At 38.6% G+C, this 25900-nt stretch overlaps 1 protein-coding gene and 1 pseudogene across 1 annotated transcript in view; one reads left to right on the top strand and one right to left on the bottom strand.

Moving 5' to 3' along the window:
• Positions 1–21567: 21567 nt before the first annotated feature.
• The window catches only part of OPN5 (opsin 5), a 36606-nt gene continuing 32273 nt past the window's right edge, over positions 21568–25900 (bottom strand). Inside the window, exon 6 of the mRNA XM_006149093.1 lies at positions 21568–21631. Within this exon, the coding sequence (XP_006149155.1) occupies positions 21568–21631 (64 nt within the window). The remainder of the gene's footprint in view (positions 21632–25900) is intronic.
• Positions 22683–24309, top strand: LOC102493110 (torsin-1A-interacting protein 2 pseudogene; annotated as a pseudogene).

Genomic DNA, 25900 nt, shown 5'->3' with positions numbered 1-25900 from the left:
TACGCGTGGGTTTCTGTGAGGTAGGACCCAGCTTGGGCCTAGAAAACTAGGCAGAATTAGTATAGGGAGAGGGAAGAGAAAATACTTTAACTACACCTACCTTCAAATTTTTTAAAAAATTTCTCTGTTTGTCACTCTTTTTTGAGAAATGATACTAAGCCTTCAGGCTCTCTTGCATGTGGTTCTTCCCTCTGAGTATTTTGAAGTGATGCTTGCTTTTATCATCTCTACCTTTTCTCAGAATCTGCTCTCCAGATCTAATTAGTTCAGCACTTCAAAGTCAAAAAGGCATCTCTGTTCTCTTTTGAATATCTTAACAGGTACCAGAAAAGTGCTCTTTCCCACATCATCTTTTCATCCATATCCCCTCTTTTCACTTTTTTCTCTTTAGATATACATTTTCTATTAATACATTAATACAGTGTGATGCTGTATTCATTATAAAAGGCTGTTGGCTCCAAATTATAAAAACAACCAGGGGCTATAAAAGTCAAAAAAAAAAATTCAAATGTTCCTTTCACAACTCGAGAATCTCCTTTCCTTCTCTCTTCACAGAGCATGATTAAATTAAAGGCAACTGTTTTCTGTTTCGAGTTCATGATTTGCCACTGCTGGCTTCAATGCTTTCCACATCTCATCTTCTTTAATATTCATAAATCTCCCAAAAGACAAATACTACCCCATCCCTATTTTTCTGGTTAAAAAAAAAATTTAGTTTCAGCGAGGTTAACTAACTTGCCTGAGATCATACCTAGAAAAAAGAAAGGGTGAAACTGGGGCTTCAACCAAGAGTTTAACTAGTCTTTTTTAAGAAAAATTTCTCTTATTCATGTTTTTCAATTTCTTTCTTTCTGCCACTATGAAAAGACAGAGATTGAGACAGAGATATAGCACCCTCAACATGGTATTGCCAACACTCTCAACAGGGTCTTGCTGTGATCTACCATCAGCCTCAGTTTACCCTGGATCCTGGACATGACGCATCTAGAGAGATCTCTGGATACGAACCCAGAACCTTCCCATGTGGGTCAGCCTTACAGAGCATGCATTTTACAGCTATAACACCATCTGGCCCTTGAACTACATTCTCTTAGCGTCATTACCTGTTGTGAAAATATGAGCCCCTCTTTGACAACTGAGTTAAAGTGATCTATGTACATGCCCTTAAATCTACAATAAACCAGAATACATTTTTCAGCTCTTCAAGGCTCTAAATAACAGGTCACAACAGGTGGCCAGAATGATTAAAGGTTTAGCTGAGTAAAGTTAATAGAGAAGTCACTTGGTCATTGAATTCAAGCTATCTGGTATAATATGATCACCACCAGAATTGAATAGCATTGACCCTGCTCATAATTTTTGGCAGTACATTCCAAAAACAGTTGGAAGATTACATCTAAAATTAAAATTGTAAACAAAATATTAGGAAGAATTTTTTTGCTCTGCACCTAAAATCTTGCTTTCAAAGGTATAGCTACTTTAGTATTAGGTTCATTCTTATTAGCAGAAAAGAAAAAAAAAATCTAATTATGATGGGCCCTGAAACTTTTGAGTCTCCTGTCTGGCAGGCAATTTTGCTTTCTCAAGCATTTTGATAAGTTAACTTTGCTCTCCTGCCAAAAGTCCTCTGCTGAGAACACCCAGTTATTAGTACAAATCTAAGGAGCTATCACCCTGTCCTATTTTCAATTGAACTTGACCTTGAAGAAATATTAAGTATGACTTGTTTAGAGGAGAGGAGAAGAGAATTACTTCATTCTCCTGCTTCTGTCAGCTCTTCTTAATCAGAGGAATTTTACACCAAGAGGAACCTGTGACATAATGAATTACTAAAGTGTGAAATCCTCCAGAGGAGGTGTGCTGCCACTTTATGGTGATGGGCTGAAAATGTACTACTGTAAATAGATTTTCTTAAGACAACCCTGTCCCTTTGCCTAGTGAGATGAAGTAATTTCCTCATCGCTGAATCTTTAGATTGGACTTAGGAAGAAAGTGAGAAAATATTTGGATCTATTTTTAAGGGAAAATTGTTAGTACATTTCACCTTCAACTTAATCTTCAAATTATATGAAATCCATACTGCTTGCATTTTACAATTAAAAAAAAGAAGAAGGTGGTAATTTTGTAGCCATAGGTAGTGCTAAATTACAAAAGAAAAAGAAAAGAAAAACAACTTAATTTTTGTTTTGGGTTTTTCAAAATTCCCTTGGTGGAAAGCTCATGTTTTTGATCTTTCGGGATTCTCCACACTCCACCTATATGGGCCCCACCTCAAATTCACTTTCTTTTCGTTCTGTCATCAAGGGCAATGTGTCACTGTCATTGACTCTATTCAATCCTTTATTTAGTGCATCAACTCAGTCCTCTAGTGCCCTCATATTATTTTAAATGTCTTTGACCCTGTACAGCAGATAACAAGAAGCTCTATGTATAAATATAAACCAATAACCTGTAAATTAATTTTTCATTAATTGACAAAATGCAAAAATAATTTTACAAATAAAGTTTATCTCTTAAAAGACATTCCGATTATACAAATGAATACAATATAAATTTATACAAATTAACCCAGTAATATTGATTGCCTTCATGCCGGAAAAATGGGTGGATGGTGGACAGAAGTAGTAAAGACTTTTTTCTCTAGATCCTGTTGTAGAAACTGAACAATGCAAACATAATGACTATTCAAAAAATAGATAACATTTAAAATGTAAGCATATTGTGCAGCCCTTACTGGACAGAATTTAATGTGCTTCACGGTCACTACCCCATTTGATTTGAAATGCCAAGGGAGTAGGAGGTGGGTATTTTTGCCCCTCTTCTGTAGATCATGAAGATCTAGCACAGAAGGTTAAAGCACCTGTTTCTAAATCAAGACAAAGAATAAACCCAAACAAATACATATGGGATAAATGTGTGTTTGGTGAAACAATTTGATTCAGAAAGATCTCGGTCTCCAACAGCAAATGATTGGATCCAAACCAAGCTCTGTTACTTACCTAACAAGTTCTTCATTAACTCCCATTTTTCTCATATGTAAAATAAATGATGATAACAATATTTACTTTATGCACATCAGGTCAGAGTTACAACTTAGATAATGGTTTGTCCCCCAGAGTTTCATGTTTTGGAATTTGGTCTTAGTGGGTGGTAATGGAGTGGCCCCCAGAAATTCGTGTGTTGGGAATTGATTATATCTATTGTATTGTGACGATGTGAAGTGAGAACTTAATTCCTTCAGGGTGTTCCATGGAGCCTTCGGGTGTGATAATGTCATTAGGACAGGGCCTTCATGAATGGATTTTAGTAGGATTTATAAGCAAAGGGATTGAAATGAGAATAGAGAAAGAAGGCCATATTCTGTGGACCACACTGTGCTCTGTCAAAAGTCCTGCTTCCTGTCATTTTGTTATGTCTTTGGACTTGCCAGTCATCAGAATAATGAGTTTTGAGAATAAACATCCATTTTCCCTTCTCCTCCATTCTCTCAGGATCTTGGGCACGCATTCACACACGCCTGGTGTGAATTTAATCCAGGACTTGAACCACGGTCAACTACATGGGAGTCCAGCAACATAGCCATTAGGCCAACTGCTGGTTCCTTCCATTTTCTTTATAAATGTACCTAGTTTCAGTTATTTGTGTCAGCAATGTTAATAACAGACTAAGACAGTCAGTAGAGACTCAAATAAACATGATAGTTTCCAGAATGGACGAATAACTTAATAAATACTGGATAGTATTACTTATGTTCCATATATATATATATTGGTTGTTTATTTTTGCTATGTGGCATTTATATTTGCCAGAAAGAGACAGGGTAAGAGAGAGAAAGAGGGGAAGTGAGAAATCACCTCCAGGAGGAATGGTAATGCTGTAATGCCTTCTCCTTTTTCCTCTCAAGATTGTGGACATGCATGCCCACACACCCAGCATGACTTTTTCTCTCTCTTGTTTTCTTAGTTGTCTTTTAAATTTATTTTATATTCATTCACTATACATCATTACAGCATACAAAACGAATTTTCCTATTCAGAATACACTGAATACTGACCCATTCAAAGATATTGCCATACCTATAATCTTCAACAGATAATTTTTCTTTTATTTTACTTTTTTTTTTTTTTGGAGAGGTTTTTGCTATAGGGCACGTGTGCTCGTCAGAAAGACAGAGACAGAGAGACAGAAAGTGAGAAATCACCCCCCCCCAGGGGGGATGATCATGCCGTGATCCCTTCTCCTCCATTCTCCTTGGGCACACATGAAGATGTACCCGGCATGAGTTTATGCCACCAGGTCCAGGACTCCAGCCGCAGTCAACTACATGGGAATCCAGTGACATAGCCATTACTCCATCTGCTGATCCCAACAGATAATGTTTCATTTTGTGTTTCTAGACTGTTTTACTTCTTTCTTTTTCCCCTTGATTTCCACCCACGCCCCTCCCCCCAAATACCCCCTCCCACACTGTCTCTGGTGTCCATAGTTGCTCTTCATGCCTTTATATTGTCCAATATTTCAGTTTCTGCTGGTGTAATTTTCAAGCACCCAGTCTAGGACTCAAAAGGCACAGTAAACCTTATGGGATCCAGCTGCCTTAACCTCTACATCAGCTATTCCCTACCCCACACACACACCTATATTCTAACTAGGTCTTTAAAAAACTTGAAATAAGGAACCAGTAGTTAGCATAATGGCTATGTTGCTGTACTCCCATGTAGCCGACTGTGGATCAAGTTCCAGACCTGGTGGCTTAAACTCACACCAGGCATATGTGCATGCGTGCCCAAGATCCCAAGAAGAGAATGGAGGAGAAGGGATTGTGGCATGGCCACCCCACCTGGGGGGTGTTTTCTCACTTTCTGTCTCTCTGTGTCTCTCTCTGTCTTTCTGGCAAGTGCACACGTCCTATAGCAAAAACCTCTCCAAAAATAACTTGAAATAATATCAAGACTTGGTATCTTCACTGGGGCTGACAAACACAACAAACAAAACAAAAAGCAGCAATCGTTTGTGTCATGGGTTGACAAAAGTGTTTGACTTTCCTCTTGGGCAAATAGTAAGAATCATTTTTCCATACTTTGTGGCGGTTAGGTTAGGTCATTTGACTCAGCTCTGTCCAATTGCGAGTGGGTAAAAGTGATGCATAAAGTGTCTGGCATGATATGATATCTCACCCCTTGAGTCTGCTCACTTTCCCCTTTCACAGCAACCTTGAAGATGGTGTGTTGAAGAAAGAAGTGTCACACTTCTTTGGACAATGGAAGAAGCCTGCCCATTGGTATGAGATTATGACATAAACAAGAAATAAGCCTTTATTGTTTTAAACTACTGAGACAGCAAGTCTTGGGCTTGCCAGTAGTTGTTTGTTGATTTGATGATGTCACAGCATTATTGCATAGCCTTTCTTTAGTACAGCCTTTGGAAAAAGTGCTAGCAGCACTATTTTAAAAGTTGAAAATGTGGCTGTCACTTGATGAGAACTGGTTTATTTCTATGTGTCTGTATTAATCTCGCTTATTTACATGCCTGATATTCTCTCTGTCACTCTTTTTTTTTCTGTCACACAGATGTGGACACAGGTGCACGTGTGTGCGTGCACGCACACACACACACACACACATTCACATAAATCCTCTCTTCAATATTCTCTTTCAGATCCTTTTTGTTTTTTGGGCTTGGTTTGATTGGTTTTTAGTTTTACTATAGGGCACATGTACCTACCAGAGAGAGACAGTGAGAGAAGAGAAAGAAAAGTGGGAAAGCACCTCTCAGTATGGATGGCCATGCCAGGATCCCTTTTCCTATATTATTCTCTCTGGACTTTGAGCATGCTCACACACATGCTCTGGCTCTGGGACTCAAACTGCATAGTCAGTTATGTGGGATCCGGCTGCCCTAATGACTGTGCCACTGGCTGGCCCATTTCTTTCTTAAATAACAGCAATGCCAGATTTAGATGATTGATGTCGTACTGGGTTGTTGGATAATACGTCCCTCTAAATTTCTGAGGCCTTCGTTGCCATATGCAAAAACTAAATACCCATAGCCAGAGGTAATCAGGTCTTCTAACCAGATATTGTTGCCTGCTAAGATGAAGGCATAAAAGTTACAATAAAATATTTACTGAATGTTCCGAATTTTAGAGGATGACCTTGGGAGATTGGCTTTTGTTTAGACAAAGGATCAGTAACATAACTGACATATATTCTGAGTTGCCTGGATAACTTCCTGTATTGCCAAATAGTTAGGAATATCCTAAACCAGTGGGCATTTTTTCCTAAACCTTGTGGTTATAGAAAATTCCATACAAACCACCATTATGGGCAAGTGGAGAATTACTGAATTGTCCAATTTGGCTGGTCTCTTTAATGTAAGGTACCCTTATTTTAGTTCTGTCAAAGCCTCTCATTTATTACCCACTGTGTTGCTGAATCTTTAGATTTAAAGTAAACAATGCTCACAAACCAAAATGAGTCAGAATGTCAGTGCAGTGCAGTATATTTTCTTTATTGAAAAAAATGTGCTTGAAAAACACAGCTGTGGCTTGAAAAGAAAACAGAGAGAAATTGTTTTAAATGTGTGGATAAAGAGAAACTGATGTACGAAAAGAATTCATGCATTTTTCTCCAGCGCACTAGTCAAACATGTTCCTCAGCTCAACATGCAACTGGGCTAGAGATGAGTCAGGAACTTAAGCATCTTCTGAATATTCTCATAGAGAGTACTTACAAGGGCTGTTTACAAATTGATTTGACAGATTATGCTTCTAGAAGTTTCCCAGATAAGACTCAGAATTCTAACCATCTACAGGAAGAAATAATTGGTGTTTTTAAGGACATTTTTACAATGATAAATACATCAAGAAGCTCAATTGCTATCACAATGAATGAAAAGCTGAAGCTACTTTTTGCCTTCCCATTGCTCATGTTGGGTCACTCTTTTTTAATCATCTGTGAAGACTGAGAAGTGAATATTTAACACACATTGCATGCTTATGATAAAACTTCAGAAACAACACTTCATTGGTATTGGCCATGTATTTTCTCAAGCTTAAAAAATAAATACAAATAATACACTACATTATTTTTTAACACTTCAAAGAATGTATTAGAAGTTGACATTTTTTTCTGAAGCCCTGTTGCACAGGTGTGGAGCTTCTTGGCCCGAGAGTTCACATTTCTTACTATAGTCGCTATCATTATTATGACTCTTCATCCAGATGATGGGTACTAAAATTTGTACCCACTCTGTTTAAACACCTTTAGGATGCAACATAGCCACTGAGTTCAGCATCTTCCTCAATACCTTTCCATACCTGTTCACAGAGGACAGAACAACGTGTGTACTCTATAATCTCTGCATCATATTCTCTGAGGCCAGACTCATTTTCTATTTAGACACATATCAAGAATGGACACTGGGATGGAGATGGCAAGTTGTTTGAATTTTTTACAGAGCAGAGGTTTAATGCTTGTCTTAATGAACTTCAGATTGATCCGAAAGATGCAAGTCCATTGGGATAGAGAGACTTCTACAGTAATGTCAAAACCAAGCTAAACTTACAACCAGAATGGCCAATTGAACCATGTCCCATCAAGAAACATGTAAGAAGTGGTCTACTGCTGAGTTTTCTGTAAATAACACTAACTATCACAGGAGTATGAAATATCCAATTTTCCCATTTCAGAGAACTCCAATGGTAATGCAATTATTACTCACCACATGTCTTTATATAAAGATCTATTGTAATCAGCCATATGTGTGTGTATATAAAGATACATATGCATACACACATGCAGATAGACATGTGACTTATAAATAGTTGATGGAAGAATGGATGGGTAGATAGATGGATAAATAGATGACAGATAGATGATATAGATATAGATAGATAGAGAGAGATAGGTAGATAGATGGATGGATAGATAGATATAGATATAGATATAGATATAGATATAGATATAGATATAGATATAGATATAGATATAGATATATAGATATAGATATAGATATAGACATAGACATAGATATAGATATATAGATATAGATAGATAGACAGATAGACTAAAAACATTAAAAACTAATTCTGGCGTCCACTGGATTTTTACCTTTCATTCCAGACCATCCCTGTGTCATGTTCACAAAGCAATTCTCAGAGTGTCTGGAAGCAAGGCAGCTATTTCTCTCCAAGACCATCGTATATGAATGTGTACCTACTCCAGACACTCCTCTCTTGCCATCCCACAGAATGAAAACCACATGAGCCTCAAATATATTAAGTCCTTGGTTTCTTCTGCTACTTAACTTGTTTATTTGCCTCTAGACCCTTGATTTCTCTATTTTCTAGACATCAGGACATGTCTTGTTAGGCTTAATTTCCCAATTTTGCACCATACAACCATGCCCACAAAGATGCATATCATTTTGACACTAAGCTGTTCTAAGGATACAAGAGGATACAAGACCAACCCAGGAGAAGCAAGGGAGCAGGCCATCAGAAGAATACAAGACCAGTCACTGACTGACATGCCTTCAAAGTACGTCTTTTCTCCAAAGCTTGGTTAAGGAAATGGAGGCTTAGGTTGGAGGAAGAAAGTTGGATCATCTAGCATTTTGGAGTCTGTGCAGAGTGATTTTCTAGAAAGAAATATTCTAGATCTACTTCTTTTGATGTCCTTTTTATACTGTAACCTTATTCTGACCCTGAAGATTTAGTCTAGATTCTTCTATATTAGGATTGGAACCTAAAGAAGGTGATTTTAATTGTCTCTGATTATTCTGAAATGTCTAAACACTTTGAGATTCTCTAGTTTTCTCTAAGATTTTACTTATTTTAAAATTCCTTCCTTAATGTGCAAAAAATGCATATCATGCCATTATCACTATTTTGAAATAATATTAGAGAGAATGTTACTGTTATCTTTGCTTTGTGCTATTGCTCTAATTGTTCCAATGAGCTTGTATCATTTTTTTCATTTGAAAATATAAAATAAAAATCTTTTTCAATTTCTGCTTACTATTTTTGGTCATCTTATTACCATGTCTTACTGGAATGATCTGAAATCTGTCTAAATGTTCCCTCATTTTGACAGTTATAACATAAGAGGCAAACTTAATTATATAGGAAATATTTTTCTCCCAATAATTCAGCTTGCCACTCAAATATTTGTAATCTGCATAAGGCTTGCTCTGAAAGACAATTGAAACTGTTTTCATTGGGGATTTAGCAATGGAGAGTCTCAAGTGAAAATTTTACCCCAAATAGTGTGATGACAACAAAAGGACAATTATGGCAACAGAAATGCCAGAGCCTGTTCTGAAGCCAGAAAGACCCCTCCACCAACTCCTTTCCACCCTGACTTTAGGTGAAATGCCTTATAGTGCCAACTGACTCACTTTTAACTGACTTACCCTTCTCACCTCACTAAATTATAAAATGCGCTCTTCAATTGCTAACCTCTTATTTCCTCAGTGACTGTGGTCAGTCATCATTTTTAATTGGGAAAGATTATATCCCTATCTTCTTACTTACGAAGTGATTACTGAAGACTTCCTCATTTCTTTTACATTTCTCCACTAATCTCTCTGAAAGTTACCTTCTGCATATTCCAGACACTTCTATCTATGTTTGCTATACTGAAAACTCTATTTTCTTTAATGAGATTATCTTGCACAGTAACAGCCAGGCTTAGTATATTTTACAAAACACCCAAAACAACTTCCAGTAGGTAAGGGAAATGGAAAAGCTCTTCATTCTGAGGCATTCTGTAGTTCTAGCAATAGTATTCTATGCATTTAGGGATGTTTTGGGGTGGACCTTTTGAGTCACAGTACCTTTAGGAGAGAAACAGGGAAAAACTGATTGACTTCCTATGGCAAGTGAGTACTTCCAACATTGATTTATTTCAAAGTTTTGTGTCCGTAGGAATTCTATGGGAGCACAAAATGAGCATTTTTCATAACAATCTATATCAACCAGAAGAAGTAATATTTAAACTCTCGTAGCATAACCACCATGGAGTACCCTTACACAGCCATGGAATGCAGAACCAGATAACAGCCAAAACAAACTTTCTTCTCAGTGTAACAGATTCCAGAATCAGTCCTTAATTGCATCTCTTAGCTTGATACTTAGTGTGTGTTTGTGCTTGCCCTGGCTCATTGCTCTCAGATTAGCTGACCTTCCTCTCCTCAGTGAACCTGGAAACCGCCTGATCTTTCAAAGGAGCAGGTTTGCCCATTGAGATACTCAACCTTTGGCAGGAGATCTGTTGTCACAAGTTGCTGTCTTTCTGTTCTGGCTTTATTCTTCTTTTCTTTCTTTTAAAAGTTTGCTTTGTTTTGTTTTGTTTTTGTTTTTATTTTGGAGTGTGTGTGCTTGCAGGGAGAGAAAGAAAGTGAGAAACGGGAAGTGAGAAAGCACCCCACCCCACCAGGGAAATAATCACACCACAATTCCTTGTCTTCCATTCTTTGAAATTTTGGGCATGCATACACACACACACACACACACACACACACACATTATGTTTTCCAAGCTGCCAGGTTTAGGACTCAAACCATGTATTCAGTCATGTGGCATTCAGCTGCCTTATTTACCATGACATCTGGTTGTCCCATTCCTCTCATTTTTAAATCATTATTACTAATAATCATTTGTTTAGGAATTTTTAGATCCATCTAGCATGCTATTTGATCCCCAGAAAAACACATGAATGATTTATGATTATCCAGATTTTTAAATAAGTAAATCAAGGCTCAAAGATATTAAATTATTTTCCTGAGGCCACACTGTCTAAAGTCTAAGTAGGGACTCTGTAATCCTGGTTGTTGATTCCAGGACTAATGTTCTTTTTGCTATATCATGGTATCCCTAAATTTTTAATAGAAAAGTTTTCATTTTCACGTTCCATAATTACAAGAGTGATATAATAAATAGTGGGGGCACAGTGTTGTACTCTGTATCTTTCCTCTTTTAATCTACCTGGGGACATTTATGAATAATTGTTTATTACATAATTTTATGGTCTAGATATACAGGACTGAAACCTACTAAATTGTCCTCAGTAGTTATAGCATGTGGGGGAAAAAATTATTGCATTTGTTTACCTTGGCCTACTTTAATGACGTGATAATGCTCATTATTAGTAGCCATACATCTAAATGATCCTGTCTCCATGCAAGTGTGTTTCAGCCAGAATAAAAGCCCAGTTAAGCCCAGAAGTATTTCGTTTGCCTTGCTAAATCTCTAATAATAAGACTGGTGTTTAATTCTCTGTAGCTATTACACAACTGTCCTGCTTCCCATGATACATTTGAAAATAATTGTATAATTTAAAAACTGTTTTGCATAATTTTGTATGCAAGGGATAATATACCAAGCATGTCTTCCAGAAGGCGATGATTCGACCTTGACAAGGAAAGTGAGATAAAAAGGTCAATAGCCACTCTTCCAACTCTCCATTCCATGCTCCTCCCAACTATGCCATGAACATCTCCTATAAGAGATCTCTGAGTCATTTGGAATCCTCCCATCCAGCCTAGACACAGCGGTTGGATAGAATGAAAGACAAGACACAGACGAGGATTTGGAAAATAGGTTGAAGGTGGATGAGTATTCATTGCATTTTATATTTTTGAGCTTCTATTTCTGCATCTGAAAAAGGGAAATTGTACTCATTTGCAAATCCTACCTCATAAAATGATATGGATTAAGTGAGGTAATGCTTATAAAAAATATTATACAGAAAAACTATCAAACATCGAGTGCCTGGTAAATGTTGCAAATACTGTCTCTTAATATTTTTTTCATGTGCTATATAAAGAACTACCTGGAAATAAGGAGTTTAAGATTTCATTGAGTATGGAGAACTGCCTCAAATGAGTTCCTCAGTGCAGGCTTTTCTGAAGCATGACGTGCTCATGCACAGAACAGCTCTTCAGAAGGCAAGACGTTATTCAGCATTTGCCCAAAGTATATGAATGTAGAACCCTTTATTTTTGCAGCAAGTTTACAACATTTAAATTAATTCATACTTTGAGAAATCTCATCCTCACAAATCATTCATTCATAATATTGTGATAAAATCCTCGGATGCTGTTCGCTTCAAAATAATGGGACCAACAGGATGAGAAGGAAGAGAGTGAATGTAAACACGAGACAACAAAGCCATATATTTATCTTTGTGGAAGCTGGGCAGTGGATGCAGGCGAGTTCATATACTACTCTTTTCTTCCTTTTGTACATTTGAAAAATTCCATAAAAGTTTTTGTAAAGATACTAAGCAAAACAGAAACAAGTGTGTCTGTGTGTGTACACATACAGACAAACATGTCCTATCTTCTTTTCTTAATTGCCAGAGAGTGCATGCTCTTGCCAGCAAGAGACATAGAGACATAGAGACATAGAGAGGAAGAAAGCACTTCATCCAGTGAGACATGGTCACACGACAATCCCTTATCATCCATTTCTCCATCCTTAGAGATTTAGGGCATGCATATACACGTACCTGGTATGTTTTTCAGTCCACCGGGGCCAAGATTTAAACTGTGGCCAGCCCTGTGGGATCTGAATCCGTTAACCACTAGGCTATGGGGCTGGCCATGATGTATCTTAATTCGTACACCAAAGTCTGTAACCTCGAGCAAAAGTAAATTATTTGCTTCTTTTGCTAACTTAGTGATAAAGCTCTTCCCACGCTTCAGGATCTAAGAGGTCACCTGTGGTGAGAGCAGTCAAGGAGAAGCCAGCTAGGTCATCCAGAGGCAGCTATGGCCTCAACTTCCTTCCCTATAAAAGTTTTTGCAAAAATAAATAAATAAATAAATAAGGTCTGTTGTTTTCGTTTTGTTTTTTGAGAGAGATTTTTGCCATACTTAGTGATAAAGCTCTTCCCACGCTTCAGGATCTAAGAGGTCACCTGTGGTGAGAGCAGTCAAGGAGAAGCCAGCTAGGTCATCCAGAGGCAGCTATGGCCTCAACTTCCTTCCCTATAAAAGTTTTTGCAAAAATAAATAAATAAATAAATAAGGTCTGTTGTTTTCGTTTTGTTTTTTGAGAGAGATTTTTGCCATAGGGCACCTGCAATCTGTTGTTTTTGTTTTGTTTTTTGAGAGAGATTTTTGCCATAGGGCACCTGCACTCACCGGACAGATGGAGAGACAGAAGCGAGAAATCACATCCCTCTCCCGAGGGGATGCGGCCACACTGCAACCCTTTCTCCTCCATTTTCTTCTCGGAATTTTGGACACACACAACATGTGACTGGCGTGAGTTTAAAACCACCAGGTCCAGGACTCAAACCACAGTTGGCTACATGGAAATCCAGCAATGTAACCATCACACCATTTGCTGGTCCTGAAATAGCATTTTTAACTTTTTTTTTCTCTCGTCATTTGCCAGATGCATGACTAGGGTCAAAATCAAGCAGAGGTTAGAACCAGCTCCTGAATGACAGAATTGAATATGTCATTCAATGACTTCGTGCTATCGTAGGCTTGACTTAAAGACTCATGCTTATCTTTTATTTTAACTGGAGCTCTTTTGAGAGTGCCAATATTTCTGCCAGGAAATCCTAAGGGACTTGCAATTGGCCCAGGACCCATTTCACTTGCCAAAGTGCTTAATTTATTATATTAAAAGAACTGTCTCACCTGATAATAATAAAACGACCAAGCCAAGAAAAAAAAAAAAGGTCACTTTTTGTTTTTTTAAACAAATTCACCCTAACTTCTATCTTGCTCTATATATTATTATTTTAAACATACCTCATTATTTTTAATTATACCCAATTAAAGATACTTGTATATTTATATCATGTATTTCATGGTTTCAACTCATTCTGGCACATTAACAAAATCCTATTATTGCTCACTTAACCTTTAGAAAGTTCACAGCTACCTAACCTACCTGTCACCAAGATTTGCGTTCATGCATTAGTTATTTCCCCAGTGAACCATTTCATAGTCTCCTGGCTGGCCATTTTCATTCATCTCTTATGTGTTTATGGTCCATTCAAATTTACAACATACTTAAATTTGTTTCCATGATTTAAAATTCCTGTTTTCCCCCTTCCTCTAACCAGTCATAATGACTTTCTTCTTTACTTAAGAGTTACCTTTAAATGTATGGTAGACTCTTTTTGTTTCTGTTCTATAGTTCCAAACAAAGACAAAAGAGAGGGAAAAGCTATTCAATTGAGTCATGCGTATAATGGTTCTCCAATCTCCTCTTCACGCATGTACACACACATACACACAATGGATTCAGGTTGTTCTGGTTTGACTTCTATTCTTCAAAGACTTCTAAAGGGGGCAATTCTTAGAGAATGTTGTCAAGAAGAAAAAGAGCAAGGAATTCCATTTCTAGACTTATACAGTTTTTCCTATATAGAGCCCATACCTGGAACCTACAGCCAGAATGAAATAATGCCTACACATTAAATGCAGTGAGTGAGAATATCAGAGCCATAGAAAACCCTGACCATTCTCACTGAATCTGAAGCTGGATTGGAAAAGCTCCCAGTAGGTGCTCAGATACTATGGTAAATGTAACAGGACCAAACCTTGCTACCAACGGATAACCCTTCCTGTATGACCCTTTGTGTCAACAGAAGAATTTTTTGCCGTGCTTTGTCCATCATAAAAATACTCCTTTACCAATCTACACCTGCCCAGTACATCATCTGCAATAAAATAAGTCAAATTACAGATGCAAAGTGAAGCTAGCCCAGCTGGACACACAGTCTGACCTCCTTTAAATGGGCTGTCTAGCCAGCTTTCACAATCTCCCATTCAGTAGAAAATGAGGTCCTTACTCACTACACTGAGGTTTGCATTGCACGATGTTGACAGGATGGATTTCCAGCACTCTCTAAGTGGTAACTCTGCCAACGACACTAGAGAGAGATAATTCAGCTAAGATACTTAGCTTTAATATTCTTAGGGTACATCACTGTTTTGATATTCCTTGTTAATTCATTTTCTCCTGACAGAGCCAATGGGTAGGGATGAGAACTAATATTTGTAAACTAAGTTCTCTGCATGTGCCAGACACTGTGTAAACACTTTTGATGAGCTTTGCTCCTGCATGGATGGAATGTCAAAATATATAGATTCAGGGTGGCAAGTGGTGTGGTGGTTAAGAGTACTGGACTCTCACATGGCCAACCATGGTTTGAGTCCCAGACCTGGCAGCTGCTTTCTCACTTTCCCTCTCTCTCTCCCTCTCTCACTCTATCCCTCTCTGGTCAAATTAAAATTAAATAAATAAAGTTCAATAAAATAATTCTTTTTAGAAATGTGTAGATTCAGATTTAATACTGGGCCAGCTGGCCATTTGAGATTTATTTTTTGGCAAACTTGGCTCATTTTCTAACTAGATCATACACTTTATCTCTCCTCTAAAAGAATTAGATTTTGTTCATTTTCACTTAGGTCTGGGTGTTGGAAGTAGATCCATTTTCGAAGTAGAAAATACTTAGAAAAGCATAAAGTGACTCTTGGTATTAAAGAATTTGTCTTCTCTGAACAAGTTCGCTCTGAACAATCCATCACTGTTAATATGGTGGTATGTGAAGGAATGCTGCTCACTCACCCAACAGCTTCATTTTCCCCTCTTCTTGTTTCTTGGAGCTTGCAAAATGGTATCATCTCTAAATATATTCTCTAACTAGGAACCAGAGGTTCAGGTAACTGAGAATTTCTGTAATCAGTTTGAACTGCACATAGAATTTATGATTCTGCCTCTATTCTCACAAAGATCTATAATAGGAAATTATTGCAATCTGACCTCAGTCAAGTATCTACTGAAAGGCTGGACATCTTAATCCTCCTGTCAGAGCTGAACAGACAAAGTGCTCGGATCTCCCTTTCCTTCCAGGATGACTCCCACAGGAATGGAGCAACCTCCTATTCTTGGTCTGATGCAGTACTTTCCACCTCCTACCATGACTCAAAAGAGCAAGTGTCGATTCCTAACACTCCTGGTTTCCCATGGCAGAAATAACAGCGGTTATTTCCACAGAATCCTGATATGTTTCTCACCATCTCAAACAGCTTGGGTATCTCCCAGATCTGTGGTGATCAGACATCTTCAGGAATGCTTTCCTACTACCTTTAGAAAACAGTTCATAGCTGTGACTACAAAACTCACTTGCAATAATTATATGGTTCTAAGGATGATGATAATGACAGCTTCCAGTTATTTTGTGCTTCTAATGGGCCAGAACTGTCCTATGAAATATATAGACTTTACATAAATTACTCGTAACTAACAATGCTAGTAAGTTAAGACTGTCCTTATTTTACATTTAGGGCAATGGGGGTACTGAGAGATCAAGTCATTTGCCCATACACCTGATAAATGACTGAACCTGAGTTTGAGAACACATCTTGCTGATTCCAAAACTGTAGTCTGAACTTTTGGGCTGTGTCTCTCGTCATGGATTGGGAGGAAAATATGCAATCCACACAGCACCAAATCACCTGGCTGGCCCATTTCATGGTATCCCGAAAAAGAAAACTGATCTATGACATTTTTCTTTGCTCAAGTCAAGCATTCAAACATCCAGAGATTATAGGAGATCATTGCCCTTGGCAGTGAATGAATTCTACTCTAAAAAAACTTTGCAGAAAGTTTCTCTCCCCATGTGAGAAACAGAGGAAGAAATGCAAATCAGTTCTCAGAACCTGTCCTGGTATTTTGCAGTTTGTCAAAGTATCCCTCTTGCTGTCCCTAGATCCTCATCTGAAAGCCATTATAATTATAACTATTTCCAAAAAACGTCACATTCCTAAAGAACTGACAGCACATCCTCCTTTTTGTTTGTATCTCCCCAAATATCCAGAACAGTGAATACAACAGGCACTTAATAAAAGCTCCTGAATGAGTAAATAAATTCATTCTGTGTACTAGGACTACATTAAACCCAAATGAAATGAAAGCAATAAAGAATACATACAATTTTGAATGATATTTTCTCTCAAATACATTTTATGTAATATGCTTCTTTCTACTCCATACCCAGTAGTGCATGTGAGGGTACATTTGGCATGGCTAAGAAAAGTAGGTTCAATGTAATGGAGAAAAGCACTTGAAATGCCAATGCTTATTTTGACTCAAATCTCTTGGATAAAATCATTTTCCAAATATATCCCACACAGTCCTATAACCCATACATACATGTTGAAAGTTAGATCATCTTTAAAAAGAAATTCATTTGAGGTTACAATGGGCATCATGAATTTTGTCATTGGCACATGTACTAACAGCTGTGACTCTGGGTTAAATCAGTACCAAGGGCTTGCCTTTGAATGTGCTTTCTTACAAATTCCCTGAAGTTCTTCTCTTTCTTGCATTTTGGCCATTCTTCACAAGAAGAGTGTAGAATGGTCAGCACTTTGACCATATGACCATGAGGCCTTGTCTCACTCTCTATAAATGTAGTCATTTAATCAAAGGCTGACTCTCCCTTCACTAACCTTTTTTCAATAATGAGATATAGCTTTTTTTATATATATAATGTCCTCTGACATTCTGGCAACCTTTAATACGTTTCATTATGCTAGCGTTATTGATCCCTTCAATATCCTCTCATCAGCTCACTCTGACTCTTTTCCTTCTTCCCTTTCATCTCTTTTGCCTTTTCTCCCTCATTTGCATTAATTCAATGGAGAAGCATTTCCACTCCTGGATTTGTGGTTCATATTGCTAAAGACCATCAAAAGCAGTAGTGTGCTTTTCAAGTGAAAGTTAAATGAGATGCAAATTTTTTCATTATCATTTCAGTTGTAAATGAACAAAATGCTTGATTCTTGAGACAATTGCATTTCTAAGAGTCAAATAATTGGGTCTTACTATGAAATATATTTCTGTTGCCTTACTCTACTGGGAAAAAGAATAAAAATATATTTATATTTCATTATGATCCTTGAAATCCAACTTTTCAAGTTAATAGGGCATTCCTACTCTCAATTTTTATTTCACAATTTATTTATTCATTAACTTATCAATGTGACAGACTGTATTTAAACTGACACTCACACATACCAGGGAGTTTAAAGAATAAACCAGGATTTTAGGATTTTACATTTTTAATGTAATGCTCTAGTTCATGTTTCCAGATCTCCCTCAAATCATAATCTAATAGTTACTTATTTGATTTTAGCTATTTAATTTGCCAGTGCCCTTCATGTGTCAGGGATTGAACAAGTTATGAGAACCCAAGTGAAAACAGGCATAGTACCTATTCAAAAAATTTGCAGTCTTTCTCATGACACAAAACCACCAGAATGCAAAGTGCAATATATCTTTTTTTTAAAAGACAAAGTAAGCTTAAATTTAATTTGCAGAGATGTTTGGGGGAGCTTTCTCAAATCTTAGAAGTGCCTGGGGAAGAAAAACCTATTCAGAAAATGGTCCACTGACAGCCCGGTTCTGCAAGTCAACCCTTTTGGGCTCCTAATGTTTTTCTTTCTTCATTCTGCCCCTAGGACCACCTCTTTCTTCCTTTCTTTCTTTCTTTTTTGTGGAGAGGTGTTTTTGCTATAGGGTGCGTGCGCTCACCAGACAGAGACAGACAGCAGACAGAGAGATAGAAAGCAAGAAATCACCCCCTGGGGGATGGCCACTCTGCAATCCCCTCTCCTCCATTCTCCTCTCAGGATCTTGGGCACGCACGCACACGTGCCCAGCATGAGTTTTAAGCCACCGGGTCTGGGGTGCGAACCATGGTCGACTACATGGGAGTCCAGCAACATACCCATTACACTAACTGCTGGTCCCACCTCTTTCTTTTTTGTATCAATACTGGTAATAATTCTAGTGCCTCCCAGCTATTGGGGCATTACAAAACAAAAACAAAAACAAAACAAAAAAGCAAAATCAGCTCTTGAAGAATTAAAATCATATTTTTTAAATTAATAGCAGCAATTAATTCTAGAATCTCCTCTGGAGCTCCTAGTATTTAAAATCTTTTCCCTGGCCACAACACAAAACCTTCCTTATACATGCTTTTTAGAAATGTGTTGAAGACCATTTCTAGTTAAACGGTTAATTAGAGGGCACTGTCTACGTTCGGGTACTTCTTAACAATGTCAGTGTGATATTTCACCTTCTAAACAACTCTACTCTAACCTTAATATTCTTTTCTCCTTCTTCTCCCCTCCATCATTCACTTCCACAATCACCCCTCAAAACGAAATAAAGCAAAGCAAAAACAACAAAACCTCCTTTACTTTTATTTCATGCAGGTCTTTTGAAATCAGCCATTTCTCCTTTAACATTCTTCTCCTCCTTCTTGACTCTCTAGCTTTATAATCCACGTATCATTGGGTATGATTTTACATGACTGTAACTACCTTTTTTGAATATCTTCACCTATGTCACGAACTCTGTGTTCAACACATCACAAATATAATTCATGTACGTGCTCATACCTCTCCAGCTTTTTTCCCTCATGTAGAGACCATAATCCATGCTATTCCTAGACAGATCCCCCAAAGTCATCCTTGACTCCTCTGTCCCCATGCAATCAATTGCCAAGAACTCCTGCTTCTAACAATATGTTAAACCTATATTCTCATCTCCTTTTGGTTGCTATTCCTTCATTCACATCCTTCTAAATTATCATTTCTTTATAAAACCTACAACTGATCTGCCAACTTCTACTCTTGACCCTCCCACACCCACACAGACAGTTCACCCTCCATATTGCCAATAGGCTGGCTTTCCTTCCCCCGCCTAAAGTCTCTCCATCACCTTCAGGGAAAGACCCACATGACAGCCTGAACAATACAGGTACAAAGAGTCTGATCTGGCTCTTTCTGGACTACCATTTTCAGCCCCACTTCTGACCAACACCATTCACCTTGATAATTAGATCAACTACTAATATGCAAGGGAGTTCTTCCTCTGTTACCCCCCAACATACAAGTGACTTATGCAGATACTGCCTTGTCTAAGCCTTTCAATGGTCTTGTGATACTGTGGCTACTACCCTTGTTTACAAGCTTACTGAAGAACATACTGCCATGGTGCAAACCCGGGTAGTCTGACTTGAATCCTCTTGAAACTGTTCCCTTCCATCTGAAGTGTGATGCTTTTTTACGTCTCTATCATTGATGTTTCTGCCTAAAAGTCCCTTGCCTCTCTATTCCAATGACAACGTTGCCTCTTTCCTCCAGACTTTGATAAGAAGCCCTAAACCCCAGATAAAGTTGTCTCTCTTCTTGCCATAATCAGAGAACATGTTTTGAAACATTTATTTAGCACTTATCTTCACATGAACTCATTCCTAAGCCCCCATCCAACTACCAACAAAAGTAAAACGCACAGGAACTGGAGGTGTCATGTACTAAGGGCTTGTCTTGCACAAGGTTCTGATTCCTTATAAACTCTCAAAGAGGAATGAAGAGCTTTAGAGAGAAGGAGTAGAGAGATTAGCAATGGTCCAAGAAGAGCCACTCTTTTCTCCTTACTTTTCTCACTAGCAGTTTCCAGAAAGGTAGCATGAGAATTGATAAAGAAGGCTCATGTTCATAGCAACAGGGGAGGCAGATGGAATTGGGGAGCATGGAGGATTCCTATCTACAACTTGAATTAATGGTAATCTAGATGAACCTGCTACCAGTTCAGGAGAGATAAGATAGCCTGAGTCGAAAGCCCATTTGGACCTCGTATTTACATGCCTTCTTCTTTTGTTACCTTTTAAAAGGCAAAAATCTGCCTTTGAAACCATTCCATCTTATTCAGACCTATATCTCTTTACTTATAGATCTAAAGAGGTATTTGTTGAAAAATGGAAAGAACAAAGGTAACAAAGAACAAAAGAAAGAAACAATGCTTACAGATAGCTATGTTCACTAAATTAATTTCTTAAGCAATTGCAGCTAGTAATGCCCTGTTGCACTCAACATATTAGTAAGGAAAACTTAATGAGAAAAATCCACGCGGGTAGAATTGTCATCAATGTGAATCGTTTTTGTCCACAAATTTAGAGACACAAGAGTTTTTCATTTGGTATTTAAGGCAGAAATGATTTCCCTAGAGGGCTCCTTTGCAGAATCAGAGTGTGACCTTCTGTTGGCATGAAAAGAGAAGGGCTGTGAGAGCCAGAAGCATCTACCAGTCCAAGAGCCATGGCCCAACACACTATCCCAAGGATCACCCACATAAATGAGCCCTGGAAACTGCCTCCAACACTACATTAAGAAATAGTAATATTGATGCTGTAATAAAATTAAATACATCCTAATAAAGACAACTTTAAAATGTTTTTCTTAATGTCTCAGCCGTAATACTGCTTGTCATGACAATAGTGTTTAAAGCAGAAGAGAAAAAAGGTTCCAGGGACTTTCATCTTAATAATATTTCTTAAGGTAGTATCCTATAATCTAGTTTCAGTTTGGCCATTGGAATCTCCCAGCAAACCCTGGCTTGAGGAAAAGTGTATAAAATATAAAAATATAATATAAAGAGAAAAGTGTGATTGCAATCAAATATTAACAGCGGTGAAGAGGCAAGTAAGTGAGTAAATGTGTCCGTGAGTGTTGCTGTGTCCATCTTCATACCTCTTGATGGATTTCCAGCACAGCAGAAGATTTCCTGACTGTGGTTACAGTGTGCAGCCTACAACAAGGAGAAGACAAATGCAATTTAATATATGCACACACACACACACACATATACATACTGTGTGTATATACACATGCGCACACACACATATCTACATATGTCAAAATTGACTACAATGTAGATTATGTGTGCAAGACATGAGTTAGAAAAAAAATGGAAAATAATTCACATTGGAATATTCAAAATCAAAGAATCCTTTTGGCAGAATGTTTGAAAAACAAGCTAGTTGTTTACAATACATTTCCTGTGTCATAGTGAGTCTCCTGTTCTCTAAGACAAAATTCATGATACTCCCACCTACCATTCAACTGGTGTCTGTGACTCACCTACTAAAAGAGTGTTCTTTGGAATGAGAAGCAGTTGGGAGGTTTCATTACAATAGCAATAAGAAGTTTGGGCTTTGTCCCCTTTTGTTCTTTATTTCTACAAAAATACTAGAAATGCAAAATGCCTCCATCCTTCACTGTACCCCCCAGTGTCTTTTATAAATTTTTCTGTTTCAGCTGAGATTGGTCCAGCAGTTGCATACTCCATCCCCTGTCACTGACCAGAGATGGCCTCACTGTTGACACTGGAGGTGGTGTCAAAGGCCAACGACTCAATGAGCTGCACTGTCAATGATTTTTTGTGCTTTTTTTAAGTTTTTTTTTGTTTTTTGTTTTCTGTTTTTTGGCTTTTGGTTTTTGGTTTTGGTTTTTTTCCCCCAGCCTTTCCTTTGCTGGCTTTCAATGATGACTGCATGGGAATCATCTGGGAAAGTTGAACAACAAAACAAATAACTGAAGCTCAGGCCCATTCCAGACCAACCTCTGCGAGTGGAATCCAGGCAGCAGCAGCTTTTGCATTCCCTGGTGTCTTGATTATACAGCCAGGGCGGACAAGACCTGTTTACAGGAGACTAATCTGTTCTCCCAGTAGTGAGGAACAATAACATTTTGAAAAAGGCTCTTGGCCACATTTTTTTCCTTTGGTTTGTAAACTTCAACCAAAATTGCAGGGGACAGGACGTTCACCCACGGGGCCGCACGAGTAGCAGCCCAGTGTTATGGAGCAGAAAGAACGGCCGGAGGGCTTCCGCAACGTTGGCGGTGAACGACGGGAAACCCTGCTCGACTCTTTACTGTATATATGTCTTGTTTCCTAAGTCCATGGGAAGCATGAGTCTGTTGGGACTTGGGACAAAAAGAAAACAAGACATCTTCACCTGGAAGACTAGACACTAGTCTAGTCTATTGATCTCTCCAGCACCCCAGGCTCTGAAGGATCTAACACTAACATAAATGACAGTGGACTAAGAGATCCTCCAGAGGATTCTCAGAAGGATTTGGAAAATGATCCATCAGTAAATTCTCAGGTGCAAGAGACCACAGTCACCACAGATACTACTGAAGAAGCTCATACCCCAAACCCTGCTGTTGGTCTTAACAAAGACCACCAAGAGGTAAAGGTATTAGGTCCAGAAAATGCAGATACAAGTGATAGGTCAGAAAGTCCAGATGAAACAAATTCTGGGAACTCTCGAAAGGATGAAACAGGACATGGGAACAACCAGTGTTCTCGGGATGGAGAAGGGCATCACCTCTCTTCAGAAAGCCTGGGTGAAGAGCCCTTGAAGCCAGATCCTGACCATTCTCCAAGTGACAAGGAAGGAAGAGCAGATGCACACTCAGGAAGCAGTTCTGCAGCCCTCTGTGAGGACGTGACTGACAGATCCAAAGTGTCTAAGGAGCCACCTGCTGTAGATTCCCAGGAGGCCCAGAGTCCTGGTCATTCCAGGGTGAGGCTAGAGAGTCAGGGCACACTGAGGAGACAACTGGCACCAGAGACTGGAAGTCATCAACAAGAAACTGAAAAATTGGATGAACACAGAGACAGGACACCATAGGAAACAATAAGAAGAGTTTTTGGAGCTATGGCTCCACCTTTCTTGACTTCCTAGTTGTGGCTTTTATGGTAAATCTTGTTACTAGCTACTATTCCTCTCTGGCCCAATAAGTGCCCCAAAATCCAGCTTTGCAGGCCTTCTTGGCTCAGTTCAGGCAATTGAAGGATTAATTTCTAGGCCAGAGTTCCTTCCTATGGCAGAGAAGATCCATGTTCCTCCAGAAGCACCTCCATTCAAGCCCCACCTAACCAGCCACCATCATATTCACTGCAACTTGAGAGGGAAGAGAGACCCTGAAGTGCCTGACCACCATGTTGCAGATGCCTACCCCTCTTCCCAGAAAGTCCCTGCCATTCAGATCGATGGTGGTGGGGGGAAGGACCTTGCAAGACAACAACACGGTCAAGCTGCTGGTTAACAAGGAGCTGAGTAGTGGATTTGAGAATGGCCAGAAGACTATTGTGGTACACCACTTTGAATCCCTCCCTGCAGGCTCCACTTTGATCTTCTACAAGTATTGTGGCCACAAGAATATGCTGCCTTTAAGGGTGTGGCCCTGGTCTTGACCATTCTTCTAGAGGAGGAAAGGTTAGAAGCAAGTGTAAGCCCAAGGAAAAGTGAAGAAAAAGTGAGGGATTTACTCTGGGCCAAGTTTACCAACTCTCATACTCCCATCTCCTTCAACCACATGGACCCAGAAAAACTGAGCGGGCTGTGGAGCTGCATCCCCCACCTGTTGCTGCCGGTCCAGCCAGTGAGGAGCATCAAAGAACAAAGTTGCCTGTAGTAGAGCTAAGCACGCAACTGGTTATAGAAGGCGCAGGGTTATGGAAAAGGCCATGTGAAGGCTCCCATGTATGTGGAAGGAGGTTGATAAATAAGAGGAAATATTCTGGAAAGCACACATGAGCTTATTTTTTAAAAGAAGTTTTCTTTTTTTTACTTTTTATAAAATCTTTTAAATGTAAATTTTGACAAAGCTAAAAATTAACCTGTTTTTCTTTGCCTTTTCAACCAAATCAGGTTTGAAATATAGCATGATCTATATAGGGAAATTTTTTTAATCCTAAAATTTAGCAACAGAATCATTGCACAGGGATGTTTTTATTTCTCAGAATAACTGTTGAGTGATTTTTGTTCTCTTGAGTGGGAATGTATAAAGAGCCTTTTGGATAGTGTTTGGACTTGGACTAAAGCAAGTGATATTTTAAAAAATATGTTTCTATCACGTGTCAGATATTTTAAAAACTTAATAACTGGCTTATGGGTTTACATCTTAAAATATATATATATATCAGGGGACATAATTCAGGGGTGGTGGGGAACTAGTTTAATTTTCAATATTGTTAAAATTACTCAAAATTGGGACCAGCTGATGGTGTAATGGATATGTTGCTGGACTCCCACATAGTTGACTGCGGTTCGAGTCCTGGACCCAGCCACTTAAAACTCATGCTGGACAAGTATGCATGAATGCTCAAAATCCTGAGAGGAGACTGGAAGAAAAGGGATTGTGGCATGGCCAACCCCCCCCAGGGGTTGATTTCTTGTTTTCTGTCACTCTGTCTCTTCAGTGAGAACACATGACCTATAGCAAAAATTCCTCTTTAAAAAAAAATTACTGAAAATCGGGACAACAGATGGCATGGTGGTTAAGTTGTTCAGTCTCCCAAAGCTGACTCCATAGTTTGTGTCTCAACCCAGTAGCTTGAGAAAGACACCAGACATATGTGTATCAAAATCTCTAGAGGAGAACGGAGGTAAAAGGATTGCTGTGTGGTCGTCCCCCTTGTGGAAGGGTGGTTTTTGACATTTTCTCTGGCTCTCTCTGGCAAGCATACGCACCCAATAGCAAAAACCTAAAAAAATAAAATAAAAATAAGTTCAGGATTTATTGCCACAATCTCAAACTTCAGCTTTTTTATTTAAATTCAAAATATTTCCCTATAAAGGTATCCCCCATAAGTGAACACATGTTAGAGCTCAGAAAAGAACTTGGACCTCAGGAAAGAATAAATATATCAATCGATGAGGTTAAATTCAATTTGGTTATTCTGATAGTGCACTAACCACTCTGGACTGTCTTCATGTCACTTCACCTCACTCTACTGGCTTCTATCTTACTCACTTGCTAAGCTTCCTATTGACCATAAAGATATACAAGATTCTGTTGCTTCTCTACAAAGATTAAAAAGCAACCTTGGATGGTCACCTTCCCCCCTCTTCTCTTGTCTGAAGCAGACCCTTCTAAAGTCGGCAACTTGACATCTTTTCAGCATTCCTTCCCTGAAGATGCTTCAACCTCAAGAGCCCTTGGGCTCTTGCTGCTTGAGTACAGCTGCCTGCCTTGTCAACTAAGGCTGAAATGCCAGGGTCAG

This window comes from Tupaia chinensis, unplaced genomic scaffold (genome assembly GCF_000334495.1).
Source record: "Tupaia chinensis unplaced genomic scaffold, TupChi_1.0 Scaffold000252_1, whole genome shotgun sequence".
Classification (NCBI taxonomy): Eukaryota; Metazoa; Chordata; class Mammalia; order Scandentia; family Tupaiidae; genus Tupaia; species Tupaia belangeri.
The sequence above is the reverse complement of the archived record's forward strand: the minus strand, read 5'-3'. Positions and strand labels throughout refer to the sequence as shown.